The 16,214-nt window shown below is 41.4% G+C and overlaps 1 protein-coding gene and 1 pseudogene across 4 annotated transcripts; one reads left to right on the top strand and one right to left on the bottom strand.

Annotated features, from left to right (window-relative positions):
- Positions 1-595: 595 nt before the first annotated feature.
- On the top strand, positions 596-14,745 carry septin3 (septin 3). 4 transcript variants are annotated; one of them, XM_085911941.1, is made up of 15 exons: positions 596-1,982; positions 2,487-2,537; positions 6,279-6,454; positions 7,226-7,337; positions 7,415-7,635; positions 7,707-8,252; positions 10,767-11,162; positions 11,424-11,552; positions 12,129-12,210; positions 12,294-12,431; positions 12,674-12,791; positions 12,967-13,062; positions 13,141-13,237; positions 13,315-13,366; positions 13,445-14,745. In XM_085911941.1, the coding sequence occupies exons 3-15, from the start codon at positions 6,376-6,378 to the stop codon at positions 13,563-13,565; spliced, it is 2,187 nt and encodes a 728-aa protein (XP_085768067.1). In that variant the 5' UTR covers positions 596-1,982; positions 2,487-2,537; positions 6,279-6,375; the 3' UTR covers positions 13,566-14,745. The 4 variants fall into 4 exon arrangements, with proteins under 4 accessions (XP_085768067.1, XP_085768066.1, XP_085768068.1 ...); XM_085911940.1 differs by having other exon boundaries at positions 7,115-7,337; XM_085911942.1 differs by lacking the exons at positions 596-1,982; positions 2,487-2,537; positions 6,279-6,454; ... (1 more) ...; positions 7,415-7,635; positions 7,707-8,252 and adding an exon at positions 8,357-8,471.
- Positions 14,746-15,996: 1,251 nt separating this feature from the next.
- LOC147057041 (U1 spliceosomal RNA) lies at positions 15,997-16,147 on the bottom strand (annotated as a pseudogene).
- Between the last annotated feature and the right edge of the window lie 67 nt (positions 16,148-16,214).

Raw genomic sequence — 16,214 nt, 5'->3', positions numbered from 1 at the left:
AAATCAAAAGGCAACTAGCAGAGGATAGCAGCAGCACCACAGCGGCTCTGGGGCTGCATATTAGTCAGGTGGTCCGTCTGCTCTGGTCTGTAGAGGATTTCTCATTTGCATCGCAACCATGTTGCATCCTTGGAATTCCACCTCTCTCACCTTACAAAGCTTCAAGAGCTGCTCTAAAATGGCCCAGTGCATTTGAGAAGTTTAATTTCTTTTTGATTTACTATTTAATGGAAATTTCATCACATGTAAGCAATACAAAGATGCTTGAAAACACTCACGTGTGTGCGCGTGTGTGTGTTTGTGTGTAAGGCCAGTAGTCGATAATGCTAAAGCACATTGCATCTTAGAATGTTTGTTGGATTGAGAGGATCCATTTTCGATTAAATTTAATAGTGGAATACGCTGTGAGATGGTGCTGTGATCATAATAAAACTGATACAATTTTGCAGTTAACGGGCTCAAATAAAATTCTATTATTGTGGTCTTTTAGGAGGTTAGTAATAACCTTTGTATTTTTTTTTTTGCCTGAATTAGCAAAATTACCAAACCCATTCTGCCATTGCAGGAGTTATGTTCCAAAAGACCGCTGCAGTAAGAGAAATCCAAATATAGATACACCCTATTTAAATAGTCCCGCGGCATGGTTTCAAAGTGTTTGCTGAACTTTTTTAAAGGTCTTTAAACACACTTAAAATAATATGAACACATTTCAACACAATATACTGAGAGCACGAGTAATAGATAGCAAAAATATGAGCAATGCTATAATGCACCAATTCTTCTGTATTTATAGTAAATATTGTTTTGGCTTTTTTTTCAAACAAACCTATCTCTCAGTGTACATCAATAATCATGCATATTAAATTATTATAACAAATGTTGCTTTCTGTGGCTGTGCTGAAACGCTTCCTGTTTTTCTTTTAAATTTACACAATTTGCAAATTTTGTGGCACCATCTAGTGGTCAACTGTGGAATTGCACCCAATATAAACAAGTAACTAAAATGGAGTTTCCAACTGCACAAAAAATAAAAAAATACATTTGCAATAGTGGTAAAACCACTGCTGCAGTATGATATAATTGTTTTCAAAGGTTACTTGGCACTCTGTAACAACCAGTGTGTTTTGAGATGATCTCCCATAATAGGTCTCGGTGGGCACAAGTGTGGATCACAGCCTGGGTGAGTCACGCACACACTGTGCACTGATGGCATATAAATAGTCCGTCCGATTCATGCTGACACTGCTTTTTCACACACTCCCCAGGTGTTAAGGGAACCAATTCTCTTCCTTCATGTTGTTGCGTTTGTGTCCCAATTGCCTCATTTCTCTCGTTGATTCTAAAAATGCTCAAATAATTTTAATGCGATTCCTAGCCGTATGCACGCTTTTTTGTTTCAGGTGGAAAAAGACTCATCTTAAATGTCAGAGTCTTGCAAGTTGGAATGCTCAACCGGTCTTTGCACTTTCCCTTTGTTTGTATTCTATTCCGTTTGAATTATTTGACACCTTCAGGTAAAGTCGAAGGGTGTTGCCGTCTGAGCTCAGGTAGTATAACACCTTTCGCATTTATTGTGATGAAATAGGGAATTTAATTGACGAATTTGCAATACAAGTGTTCGCATTTGGCCCCTTCTGCAGTGAGGAGTGAATTAAAAACAAGTTCTTTGGCAGCAGCAATCATTATCCAATTGTGCGGGACACTTTGGGCTAAATTTGAAGAGTGCTGAAATAGTGAAAATGAAATCAAATCCGACACACTGATGTGTCATCATTTTAGTCGAAGGCATCTTTTCGTTTGCGGGCGATGGCTTTGACTTGAACACTGCTCTAGATGGAGGGGCTCGTAAAATGGGAAATGGGTGAATTTGCTTTTATCTCCTCTCGCAGGAAATAATCTCACTTCCTTTGCCCTGGTGTGCTGGCTGTGCATCTCTTTTGGCAGGATTTGTCTTCCCCCTCAGAGACCAGCGGCTTCATTCTGTGAGTTGCTCTTCATCCCCTTTTTTTAAAAAAAAATGAGGCGTAACATTTGGGCCCCAACGGGCCAAGTGTCTTTTTGTCGTCAGCTACAACACTTTAGAGGCTGGAGACTCCCATCAAACATAGCAGCTTTCTTTCGAGTGTACTTGTTTTATTTGGCTGCATTCTGTATGAAATTGAGTCCAATTGTGTCTTGAAGCAGTTCAAATGCCTGCATTTCCAGATGGCAACCAGCAGAGGTGCTGTTGAGACAATGTGCTATCAACTAACGAAAACTTGGCTACATCCAGTTTTCTGCTCAATTCAATAGTGGTATGGATAAAAGGTCTTTAAAGCATTCAGATAAATGGAAATTTGAAAAACATCACGTATAGTCAGGACATCTGCCTCACAATTTTATGGAAGACTAAATCATCCTGAAGTCTAAATGTGGCTGTGAATGTTTTTTGGACGAGATCTGAATGAAATTTTCATTTTATTCCTCAATGCTGCTGCTGAGCCCAGCTGCCGCCAGCTTGACGCCGAAAGCCTCCACGCCTTCATTCACAGTGGCAGGTCAGCTTTGTAATTTCCTAAGTATCCATGAGTTGTCGCATTCCTGTAAAACACCACCATCCCTGTTGAGAGCTATTTTGAATTTTGAGTATATTCTTGAGTGAACAAACTGCTGATGATCTCATTCACCGCAGCCCAGTAAAAAATTGATTTTTAACGTCTATAGCCGTCAATGGCGGTGATTGACTTAACGACCAAGTGGTGCTTCGATTTTAGCTAAACTCGATTCTACTTGAACTTATTTCACACACAAAAATGATTGAGTGATCAATTGGCGGTGATATCCTGCTTTCAATCGAGCAGCTTGTTGATGCTGCATTAAATAATGAATAATTTAGAGTACACCACTTTTTGTGAGTAATTCTTTTGGATCTCATCACACAAGTAATTAGCTGAATGCGCAAAGCCGCAACGACTATGTGATTGCAAAAAAAAGACCAGGCGGATAAATTCAGACTATCGTGTAAAACATACCCATGAAATACCACTTATTATAATCATTTGCAATTTTTTTCGAAACACAAGCAAATATTATAAAAGTCATGTGTTTACGAAAACACACACCACCTGTGGAGCAGAGCGTGCATCTGTAAAGCTGCTATTTCACCATGCCCTCTAAAAAAGTGCTTGGTATTTTCCAACGTTACGATGCTGAAGAAACACACCTTTGTTCTCACCTTAAAAGTGTCACATCATCATTTCTAACTTGTAAATGTCATCATTATGACCTTGCCATCATCCGGCTGCTTTTTATTAATCTCCTCCTCAGTCTAAAAATAGCAACCAAACTTTGTTTGTGCTGAGCTTTTGTCTTCTGTCCTCGTGAGGGATAATAAATCAGCTTTTAGTCTTTTAACATCTTTGCGGCCGCTTTCAATCACAGTCGATATGACACCCCCCCGCCCCCCCATCACCACCACCACCACCAACACCACCATCCTCCTTTTTATGTCAGAGAAACAGCTCTTTGGCCCTGGGTGTTAAATTGAGTGGAATTGATTTTACGCAGCAAGCTGAAGACATCTGAAGGGCTTGCACCCATCTCCTCCCACACACACACACGCACAAGCACACACGCACACAAAGATGATAGTTATATAAGTTTCCCTCCCACTCCCTCCTTCCTCTCTGCCATGAGCAGGGGTGTTGTCATAGCAACCGCACCCCTCCTTTGAACGTCAGAGGCATGAGCTTGGAGGATGAAGCTGTATGCAGCATCTGTCTTGCGTGCTTCTCAGAGAGCATCTTTTTGGACTTCTCTTTGCGTGACACTTTGAGAACTGCGACGGAACATCTCCCCCAGCGCGGACGGATTTAATCGCGGACCCGAGTCGCACGCCTTCAAGCGCCGGTCCAGCTCCGTGCACAGGTGAGCGCTTTTGTGTTCCGTGGCTTTTGTTTTAGGGATATCTGGGGGGAAAAGTGGGGTGCTGATTGTGGGCTTCAGATGTTAGTACTGTGTCTTGCCTTCTTCTGTATGTTGAATTCCACATGGAGAAGATTTGTGGAAACATATTTGACGACGCATGCATTACTCACTCAATACAGTGGAACCTCAGTGTTTTCCCTACCTAATTTCTCATTTAAAAAGTACCCCCCCCCCTCAGAAAATAATGTGGAATGAATCCATTCCATCCATCTATTTTCTATAGTGCTTAACCTCATTAGGGTGATGGGCGAGCTGGAGCCTATCCCTTTGAGGGAGAGGCTAGCACACCCTCGATTGGACGCCACCCAGTCGCTTTGAACAGACAAACAAAACATTACGTACATACGTCACTTATGGCCAGTTCAGTCTTCTGTGAACCCAACATGATTGAAGTACTCACAGAAAACCCATATAGAGTACATGCCAAGTCCACACAGGATTCAAACCCTGAACCTCAATACTGTGAGGCAGACATGCTACCCGCTCGCTGTATTGATTCCTTCTGTGATTAAACCATACATAAATTGACAAATATGTACATAAAACATCTATTTTGTTTCATGAAAATGAGAGTCATTGATGCCACCTCAAAAAGGTTTTTAACTGTATATACATGCCACAGGTGCCAAAACACTACTTTTGCTTAAATGAAATTTAAAAAATTTGAATTTCCACGCTCATATATTCTTTATCTTCTGTAAAAAAACAGCTAATGTTATTTAAGTTATGGAGTCACTGAGAATAGTGGTGGCCTTTATAAGTGTATTACGCCGCCCCCTAGTGGCCCAGGTAGGCACGCTAGAAGGTTTGTGTATAATGTAAAAACCATACAGTGCGATTTTCCTCTTTGAAAACATTACAGTTTGTTTGTTGTTCTGTTTTTAATGAACTCTTGTCTTCCTCTCCTCTCTTCCAACATCAAGCCCGCTTTCTCCCTTCTCATCCATTTCGGACCCATCCCACAACTCTTAAGCTCCCAGTGATGTCGTGGTTGTTCTTGGACTGGTTTGTTCCGCTCTACCTGCTGGTTTCAGTCTTGGTGCTGGCGGGCTTTGGCGCATGTCTGTACTTCTTGGAGCCCGGGCTGCACGACACACATACGTGGAGCAACAAAAACGTCAGGCATCGCCCGCTGGTGGCCAGCGTGAACTGTAGAGATGGTGACACAGATGCTCTCATATGATCGGGAGGGGGCGGCGGGGGGACTTCCACAATGGAAAGAGGAGAGATGATCTGATAAGCCTTATCCCATCCCATCACATCAACTTTTCTCTGATCCCAAGCATATTGTATTTTTTTTTTTTTCAGGGGTGAATCAGACTAAAGTGAAGCAGATGGGTTTTACTATAAAAGATGCCGGAACGAGATTGCAGAGGGGCTTGATGGCTTTTGGAAAGGCTTGATGACAACTTTTTGTGCCATTGTCCACTTGTGCCAATTTTTTAACATGCATTGGTGTTGTTTTTGTAGTTTGGCGACCATTTCAAGTGTACTGTATAATGGTGTTGATTTATGTATTGCTATTGTTAAAGTGACATATAATACCAGACACGTCAGGTAACCCTGCATAATCTTCCAGGACTTTATTTTTTATTTTCACCCTCTTCTGCCATGGCTTTAGACTTCTAGAAAATAGCTCATTTATTTATTTATCCAACCAATGCAAATACACAACCAATCAAAACTGTGCATGATTATTACTATAAAGGCCCATTTTTGTATTGGATCACATTGTTGAGTGTACCTACTGTTGTGGCCATTGATGCTGTCAATTAGGGGATGGGCAAAGTATTCCCTGTAATTGCACTAATTTAGTCATTTTTCAAAAATGTTCATGTATTTATTATTTCTTCAGTATTTTTATTAATGGAATATTTGGTTACTTACTGTCAATAATAGACCGGTATATTAAAATGAACAAATTTACATTCCAAAAGTATTTACTTATTTACATTAATTAGAAACATTTAAAAGAAAAAAACATGTTTTACCTTTTTAATCCCTGCAACCTCATCTATAAATGAATTGAAATTAAAACGGTGAGTTGCCCACCCCTGATGTAATTACATTGAATTTTTCCCTCCTCTCCCTGGCAGTGTTCACATACCAACAGATGCTGAGAAGCATGTAGATGGTTTGTGCCACTGTGTTGTAGTGTCTATATTACAATATGTAACGAATAAAAACAGCAAATGTGTCTTCATAGTTGACAGAGAGATTTTTTTTTGTTATTGTGCTGACTGTGTGCTTCCTTATCTGTTGGTACCAAAAATAAAAGTATGGTATGTAATGGTGATTATATGTGATGACAGAACTCCGAGCGAGGATGCAGTGTGGGTGTGAAACAACAGTACAGGCTCAGTGTGCAGGAATCACGAGAATGGCACTTGTCCACCCACGACGCCCACTATGTCTTTCCTTGTCATGCTGTTTGTCTCTTTTACTCACCCAAGTGTGATAGGAACCAGACAACAGCCTACATATACAGGTTAGTGATATTTTAATTGCTTTAAAAAAAAAATTTTCATTGTTTATTTTATTTCAAATGAACCCTAGAATCTCATGTGTGCTACTAATTGACATGAGATTTTTGGATGTTATTGCGCAATGATAATCCAAAAAGTTTTAGTTTCCATCACATTTCAAATTGATAGCAGTATGTTCCGTAATGTTTGATTACATGTCAGAAATAAAATCTCATTCATATTGTCAAAACAAGACACTCATTGCTGGATCTGAGCAGTACCAAATCGATCGTAAACAATCGATTAATCATTCTGCTACATAACAGTTTTATTCTCATTGAAGCACACAGCCAAACGAAATGTAGCATCTTGAGATCCTGCTAGCACTTTATTTTTTTTTATTTTTTTTTAGCTGTGGTTATTCTCAAAGCACTATATAACAAAAGTTGAGTTGTGAGTTTAGTTTCCATTTGTGATAGTAAATCTACTATCAAAAAATAACATCTTGTGTTCATAGTGTTACACTTGCTTGAGTGAGTGTAAATCCTGGTCTGTCTCTAAAAATAAATGTCTGGATGGGTCTCCATTTGTACACCTACATTGTGTTTAGTCGATTGCCTTTCCCCCCAGAAGAAATTAAAAGCCTCAGACAAATGTCTCTTTTTTTTTTCATTCATCTCCAGGTTGCTCTCTAATCTCATTTCCCCAAGGTAAGAAGCAGCAGGAAAGAAGAATGAGCATATTTGACCGACTGTCACCTTTAATCCCTCGGCTGTCGGCGTCCTCCAAACAAGCAAAAGAGCATCCTCATCTTCCTCAGCCTCCTCATTCTTCATCTGCTCTTTTGTTTGCTCCTGTCAAAAGGAAAGGGATTGACATCCCTCCATTTAAACCAAAGGATGTCAGGTATGCAGTATTCAAGCTCATTCCATAATATGTCCCTCTTTATCTTTAATTTCCTGTTAATTTTCATTTCTTTTCAGTTTTGGCTCTGCTTCTTCATCTACGTGTCCTTCTTTGAATGACGGAGAAATAACTATAAAACCTCCCGCAAAGACCTCCGATAGGTTTTCTCCAAAGACGAGCGCCTCCGCCTTTGATCATCCCCGCCCTTCGCATCTTGGTCTTCCCACCACATTACGAGGTCAGACTGAGCCCCAAGCCAGGCTTAATCAGAAAGCATCCCTGGATTTTTCCAGAAGAGGTAAACACAGATTTTTTTGGGCCTAATAGTAACACGATAAATATAATTACTTTGTGTCTTGTTTCTTTAAGATCATCTTGGTTATCAGCCTGGATATGAGAAAATGCACTGTGAAAACCAAACAGATGCACGGATGACTCCTGAGGCCTCCAGAACGCGCTGGAGAGAAGATCCCTTTCACGCTCAACTCAGGTGGCATTCCAAAGAAGATACGAAAAGTCCATCATCCAACACTTCAGTCAATGTTGAATCCATAGACAAAGAGAGATCCTGGTCCAAGCCTTGGACGGATATTGATCTGGAACACAGTTGTCAATCAAGAGAAAAGCCTCCAACAACGCAGGCTCCCTGGTGGACATACAGAGGAACATCATTTAAGACATGTCTGGTGCATCCTGTGCAAACATCTTCTGGACGACACATGGGAATCTCATCAGCAAATGGTAGTGAAGCGAGTGACCTTCGAAAAGGAGCTCATGAAGCTTGCACCAAACAAGATGCCGTCAACCTTGGTAGGCCTTCTTCACCCGAATGCTCCAAAAGGACTCGTCTTCCAGAGGAGGAACCAGAGGATCCCTATTACGTCAGCATTTTCTACCCAGATTCAGTGTATGAAGGTGAGTACTGACCGAGAGACCACCAAAGCCCGTCTCAGGGTCTTCGAGGGGGGCGGGACGTGATCAGACTCAGATGTCGCTGCTTATCAGTAGAGTAGCAGACATGTTGATTAAAAAAAACATAAGCTTCACGAAGTGTTTCAATGTGGCGCACATCAATAATATGTGAAGAAGAGCTAAGGAAGAATGGAAGGAGATTCAGAGAGAATATGCGAAGAGGTAATATAATACTTTCTCATTTGTTTATTCTTTATTAATTTATTTACAAATAACAAATTTGGTTCATTATTGACATGAAATAATTAGTTACAGTGACTAAATCAATAATTTGACAGCCTGTATACTTACATTTGTTATTTGTAAATAAATAACAGTATTTAGTATTTAAATATATGAAAGTATTTGAAATCACTTTTTAAAGAAAACAGCTCAAATTCAAGATGGATTAAAGAATGGAGCGGGCTTCGTGTGGAGAGACGGCTAATGAAAAGTTTGTTTGTCTTATACTGCCTCCAGGTGGCCGAGGCAGGGATTCCATAAAAAGTGTGATTTAATTCTGATTAGTGCTAGTTTTCCTCATGAAAATACACATCCCACAATTGTTTGTATTTAAAAATATTTTAAAACAGGTTCAGGGCTTAAATTTGTCCATAAATGCAACCTGTCCACGGTGTACCCCACCTCGATTGGGGATAAGCAATATAGAAAATGGATGGCTGAAATGCATCCCCTGAGGTGTGGTTGTATTACGCATGCGCGCTGCATCACACCACGCCCTCTTTCCTCTTGTGTCACCTTGGTAACGGAGGAAAAGAAAAGCAGGGAGGGGAGGGAGGGAGCTCCAAAGCCAACGGGAAGGAGAGGACACGAGCGGAGGAGAAATACCCAGAACAATCTGCTCATCTCGTCACTGCTCTGGCAGAAGCTACTTTATTCAAATTAAGCAACTTTAGCGGCTTCTCGAAGAGACGTCGTCGCGTCTAACAGGTTAGTGACGCAGCAGCTGTTAGCACCTATTAGCCGCCTAGCCCGTCTTGTTCTTATCTCCGTGGGAGACAATAGGGCCGACACAGGCTGCTAGGATGATTGTAAGGTAAACAACCGAAACAGACGCTAAACGTGGGCTTTTCTTCTATTATTAACCTCACACACGTAAAAAAAACAACCATGTGTTTTATTGCGAGAACCAGGTTGCAATGACGTAAGTCCATCACCATCATATGGCGACTCGCCCTTATTCATCTCTGCATGCGCCGCTGTGACAGTGTGCAAGTATGTGTGTCAAATGGCTTGTGCATGTCGTAAAATGTGCAGTGACAGCCAGGGTTGGCCTGTTTCATGCACACTAGGCTACACTGAAAAGAAGCCCGACAGAAGAATCGGCAGTTCCATGTGCACAAGCCTGCAGGCTGAGTCCTCACTTGTCTTTTATCTATTATTATTACTTACCATCTGTCAGCCCAGTACTTTATTTTTTTTTTCACCTTAAATGTTGTCACAGTCACACGTCTGGTGTCTAGGTGTAGTACAGTGATGAGAATCCTCATTTCTTTCTTACTAAATTCTGACAACAGATGTGACCCAGGCGCCATTCCATGAAACACAGCCTGAATTGGATCCTTCATTTTTACTTACATTTTAAGTTCAATTGATTTCAATAATTATTCTTAATCTTTGGAGGCAGCAGAAGTTTGTCTCCATATTCTGTACGCCGTCTTCTGTACTGCTTGTCCTCATTAAAGTCGTGAGTGGGCTGAAGCCTATCCCAGCTTACTTTTGTGACACCATCAAACCCCACACAAGGAAACTGGGGATTCAAGCCCAGAACCTCCCAAGTGTGATTCTAACCAGTACTTTGTAGTGACTAATACTTTTCAAATGGAACACCCCTACAAAGATTGTCAGTTCTGTTTAGTTCTAGATGTGGTAATCAGACGATAATTTTCTTCACATTAATATGATCAATCCCACTATTCTAAAACTGGATTCTGATCAATGTTGCATTTATTTGCATTTTGCTGTCAACTGAAAATGACATCACAGTTGCTCAGGGCTCAGGTAATGACTTGACTTTTTCTTTGATAAGAAACAAATGACAAAAAATGAATTGATACATTTTATATAACCAGTCCTATAGTATAACATGGCTAAATTAATGGAACAAAATATTAATTTGAAATTTAAGAAAAATTATGATCATTTTTACATGTTTAATGAATGAAATATGTCCTAAAATATTTTTAATTCTACTAATATTTTAGTACTTCCATAAAGTCAATTAGCAAAGTATTCATAAAGTATTAATTTAAAAAAATAATGACTACATTTTATAACCCAAATTTCCCTGGAAAATAAAAAACAGCAGACCAATTCTGGCTCATGAGCCATATTTTGCCCATCCCTAGTGTTGACTGGAGAAAGGAAGGAGACCCAGCTTCTCTACTGACCTATTTACACATGTAACAGGCAGATTTTCTGGATGAAGATTGATATTGTTATCCCTCTCCTCTACAGACATGTCGGACATAGTACCTCCAGAAGTGAGACCCAAACCGGCCGTCCCTGCCAAACCCCCCAATGTGGGTGCTCCCTCCCCATCCAACCCCTTCCCGCCTCAAGGAGGAGTAGGTGGCATATCAGCGGCGCCTCCCAGTGCCATCCCGGTGCCCATCGGGAACCACGGCCCGAGCCACGGGGGCTCTCATGCCGTCGCCGCTCACGTTGTAAGCCACAATATGAGCCACGGTGCGGGTCACGCTGCAGCCCACGTCGGTGGCCACGGTCACGCCACCTCGAACAGCACCAGCGGCGGGTCCACTCTGCTCGGTTACATCGGAATCGACACCATCATCGAGCAGATGAGGAAGAAGACGATGAAGACGGGCTTTGACTTTAACATCATGGTTGTCGGTGAGTTTGACACTCTGGTGCCTAATGATTCTTGAGAGGTCACGTAAACGCTTGTGAAACCTGAGCACTGTTAGAAGCGAACATTTAGCCATATTTTTCCAAGTTGATATTCATTTTCACATTTATTTATGTGTTTATTTGTTTATTTATTTATTTATTCAAGCTGTTAAATTATTTGGAAGAAAAAAAACGTATAAATATATCAGCTGTTTTTAATTTTTTGTGTGAAGAGCCTCACCTCGGACCCCTTTTCACCGTCAGGTCACAGCGGTCTGGGCAAGTCGACCCTGTTGAACACCTTGTTTAAGTCGCAGGTGAGCAGGAGGAGTGCAGGATGGTCCCGTGATGACAAGATCCCTAAAACTGTGGAGATCAAATCTGTTTCTCACGGTGAGTACACGCAGCGACGCACACTCAGCCAGTTGTATTTTTAGAAAAGATATCAGGCACTTTCCAACTCATTCTCGTGCTGGTTGACATATGCGAGGCTTTCATCTTTCTACATCTCGGAGGAACTCGGAGGATCTGGGTTCTGACACAGAGCTGATATGTTGAGCCATATTTAAATAATTCAGGGCAGAGAGTAATTGTCCAATTCATACAATGTAAAACAACATTTTCTAGATTGGCACGTGAATAAACATTGTACAGGATCCTCCATGATTTAGAGCACCAGGGAGTTAGAGGTGATAAATCGGTGATAAGCTGCTTGGGTGGTCCATTATTATGGCCACGTCTGCAGCGGCCAATGACACTTTGATATTTTGCAATAAATTAAAACCTTCTATAACACTTGGCCTAATTAGGAGCCTTTTTCTCCGAGCTGACCTTGGGTAGGAGGCTGGGTACACCCGGGACTGGTTGCCAGGCAACACTATTAATTACTATCATTCCTATTTGATTTGTGTGCAACTGAATAGTGAAGATGTTGTATTTTCATTGTTTTTATCGCTTCTTTGTATGAAGTTATCGAGGAGGGCGGCGTGAAAATGAAACTTACTGTTGTCGACACGCCTGGATTCGGGGACCTAATCAATAATGACAACTGGTGGGTTGTGTTCCACTTCTAATTCTCTTAAATTTATTTGGAGAATCTGCTCAAATTTCGCTTTTGTTCATTTGTGTCCTCAGCTGGGAGCCCATTTGCAAGTACATCAATGAGCAGTATGAGAAGTTCCTCAAAGAAGAAGTGAATATCACCAGAAAGAAGCGCATTCCCGATACCAGAGTGCACTGCTGTCTCTATTTCATCTCCCCGACCGGACACTCGTAAGTAGCTGAAACTGATCCCGACTGCGTTAAGCCTTTAGTCCACACGGTCCAACTGCCAAGGAGAGAACCTCCTTTTCACACAGCAGCGAAAGTTAACGAGACAGATGAGACATGACAAGTTAATTTCCCCGCGCAGCCGTCTGCCGTTTTGATTATTAACACTTGAGCATTGACGGAGAGTGACAGCACACACCCCCAACCTACTTACTCATCTTTCATTTATCGACTGTACGAGACAGACTGCGGCAGCTCGACGTGGAGTTCATGAAGCGCTTGAGTCATTCCGTCAACATCATTCCCGTGATAGCCAAGGCCGACACCATGACCCCCGAAGAGAGACAGGAATTCAAACAGCGGGTGAGTAGGGTAGCATTGAAAGCGCAACCTTTTCATGATGTGCTTATTGAGAATATGATATATTCCCCGAATACCACTAAAAAGCTGTCGTTTTCATTCGGGCATAAAAAAAAATTAAAAAAAGCATGATGGGCCAAAAGAGTTTATTTAATACACAAGATGTGTGTCGCTGCAGGTGAAAAAGGAACTGGAGATGAACGGCATCGAGTTTTACCCGCAGAAAGAGTTTGATGAGGACATGGAGGACAAGAGCGACAACGACAAGATCAGAGTAAGCCATCCTTGGGGTTTCCCACACGACGCTAGCCTAAACGGCTTAATATCTCATGGAAATGTCTCGCGCCCACAGGAGGCAATGCCCTTTGCTGTGGTGGGTAGCGACAAAGAATATCAAGTGAATGGCAAGCGGGTTTTGGGGAGGAAGACGGCATGGGGTGTTGTCGAAGGTGAGAGTTGTTTTCTTTGAACATTTTCCAATCTTAGCCACAGAGAAGGTATTGACGGGCTTTTCATTCTGTTGCAGTTGAAAATATGAATCACTGTGAGTTTGCCCAGCTGAGAGATTTCATCATCAGGTAAACGGCGGCTTCATGGGTTCACGCACAGGTCAAATCGATCGGATTTAAACACAAACTCGTTGTTTGCTCGCACAGGTCTCACTTGCAAGATCTGAAGGAGGTGACTCACAACATTCACTACGAAACATACCGTGCCAAGAGACTCCATGAGAACGGAGGCCTGCACCCCGTGGAAACCCAGGAAAGCAACTTGTAATCACTCGGTGTCGTTCCACATGATATGATCGTGAGCGGCATCGCCGCATGCTTGAAACACACGTAAATGTGTACATATCAGTGTCATTTATTGGTATTTTTTTATAAACCCCTCCTTGCTTGTCAAAAGTAAGTTAATATTTGGGTGTGCCACCCAGCGTCTTGGTGCCATGATATGAAATGACTGACAATGACTGGGAAGTGTTTGTAGGTTAGGCGAAGCATAAGATGTGTCTCAGTGAGAATGCCATTAGATTTAGTCTGTAGGTTTTGGGACTGATGGACGTATAGGATCTTCTCATTACTTTTGTTTGGGATATACATTGGATTATGTTCAAAATTGTTTTTGGGTTTTTTTGAAAATGTTTACAATTGCAGTTGAATATATATTACGTCAAATCAACAGGAAGAGCTCAAACGTGTCAAGGTTGGGTAAATCTTTAATAAATTAAACTCGGAGTAATTGTGACGTCATCAAAGTGCCATACTACTTTCTACCGCATAGTGGCAGCACTCTTCCATAGTATAGCTCTGAACCCTCGCAAGAAATTTTTGTGTGGTTTTTGCCTACGGTTATTATTTATAATTATGTCCAGGACGTCATAATTAACTATTATTATGTCATTCCAAACCACACGTATTATACAGGATTTCAAAAGTATGCTAAGTCTTTAAATGTTTATGTTCTGTAATGGAATTTTTGCTGTAGTGTACAAATAACCTAAGGCACTTTTATCAATCAGGTTCGTTTTTTTTAAAAGTCATGGTTTTATACAAACGTGCACATTAGTGTGATTTTTATTTGAGATATGAGATGTCCGATGCAAATTGAACGTGCTTGTGATTTTGTTGTGTTCGGGTGAGATGTAAAGAAAGCGTGACATCACTTTTTTTTTCTGGTCTATTCACTTTTTGCATGCTTGAATCCAAATTGTCTGTGTGCCTAACCAATCACTGCTCTGTCACATTTACTATTTGCAAAAGTTGAAGTTAAATACAGTAATTGGAATGAAAAACTGCTGTCTGCAAACGAAATCGGCAGTCCATAAGAGAACAAATCGCTCATCCTTTCCATTTGTAATCGCTCACAACGTTTCAAAGTTGCTGTTAATCGTTGAACGCAATATCATTTGAAACAATACTGAGTTTGCATTTTTTTATTTCTCTTATTTATTGGGATTTTATTTAATAAATGTACATTCCCATGGAAATATTTTCATCTGAATGTGTTTTTATTGAAACATTTCACCTCAAGTGGAGGACATCAGACTTAATATAAAGAATAGATTTGATCTCACTTGGACATCAACTCCATATTTTAAGATGATTTAAAAAAAAAACTCAGTGTGAATAGGGATGGCGCTACACCGGGTTTATGGCGAGCCCCATCAAAAACTAGTCGAGTCCCCCCCCCCGCACAAATTGTACGTAGACACTGTCCGTGGAAATTTGACAGTTTGGTGCCGCTACAAGCGAGTATATGTATGGCCACTAGAGGTCAGGCTTGCACGAGAGACAAGCAACCGAACTGACCAGTATAAAAAAAAATGTTCTGGCACTTAGGGATTGGATCACTTTGGGTGTATCACCCAAAAGTGTTCTGTTGTGTTTCATGAGGCTGCGAGACATTGTGATTTGTAGTCTTCAACGTGCAAGCACTGTGAGAACGTCAAAAGTTTGTCCGTTTTTCGAAAGTTCATTTGTCTTCTGTACTGAAGTTCCGCCACCATCCTGGCTGATGGCATACCATTTGTGGTCCTACAATCTTGACAATATTGGATTTGATAATGTAGGATCATCAGGTCTTAACAACACACATGAAATATGATGTGTTGATGATTTTTATGAGATTTTGTCGAAGAAATGAAGACTGTCTTCCGTGGGATTTTGATCCATCCCCTGAGGGAGAGGGGAGCAGTGAGCAGCGACGGTGCCGCGCTCGGGAATCATATCGGTGATCTAATCCCCCAATTCCAACCCTTAATGCCGACTGCCAAGCAAGGAGGCAATGGGTCCCATTTTTATAGTCTTTGGTATGACCCGGCCAGGGTTTGAACTAAAGGGAAATGTGCTTTCAGCAGTTTGCAAACATATTTTTCAAGGTTGTGGTAAACTTATAATCATATCAATAGAATAGCTAGTATTGGTGGGTAGCGAAGAATGTGCAGGCAAACTGCATGAACTTGTTTTCTTTGAAGTGTTGTGGAACAGGCCCAGAAAGGGAGTACCGGACGAGAACACCTCAAGGTCAGTGAGAAACGAGGGAGTACCGGACGATAACACCTCAATGTCGGTGAGAAACGAGAACAACAACACGTCCAGATGGTCGAGCTTTGCGGGGAAAACCCAACAGCAATAACACCCAGACGGGAAGGAGATGGCCATTGACCAATAAATAAATAAATAAAGAAATAAATAAATAAATAAGAAATCAGGGGAGAGCGCGAACGCAGTCCCCCACTACCAGAAATTATGCAGTCGAGATTCCCACATTTGGGGAATTCGCAGGAGTCAGCACAACCGGAGCCTCGCCCTGGGTGACCCACCTTCTTGATGGTGGTGTCCCCCCCTGCCAGGTAGTAAGTTGTGTGCATGTAGGTTCACGTGTCACCTGATAACTATTAACCGACAGGTCAGGTTTGGTGTGCGA

The sequence above is a fragment of the Syngnathus leptorhynchus genome, chromosome 5, assembly GCF_054491065.1.
Source record: "Syngnathus leptorhynchus isolate UIUO chromosome 5, UIUO_Slep, whole genome shotgun sequence".
Lineage (NCBI taxonomy): Eukaryota > Metazoa > Chordata > Actinopteri > Syngnathiformes > Syngnathidae > Syngnathus > Syngnathus leptorhynchus.
The sequence above is the reverse complement of the archived record's forward strand: the minus strand, read 5'-3'. Positions and strand labels throughout refer to the sequence as shown.

Bases quoted from the DNA above. Each gene is read 5' to 3' on its own strand.
- septin3 (XM_085911940.1), top strand. From the start codon at position 6,376: ATGTCTTTCCTTGTCATGCTGTTTGTCTCTTTTACTCACCCAAGTGTG. The intron at 6,455-7,114 runs GTTAGTGATATT...ATTCATCTCCAG, and splicing joins ACAACAGCCTACATATACAG to GTTGCTCTCTAATCTCATTT. The intron at 13,063-13,140 runs GTAAGCCATCCT...TCGCGCCCACAG, and splicing joins GCGACAACGACAAGATCAGA to GAGGCAATGCCCTTTGCTGT.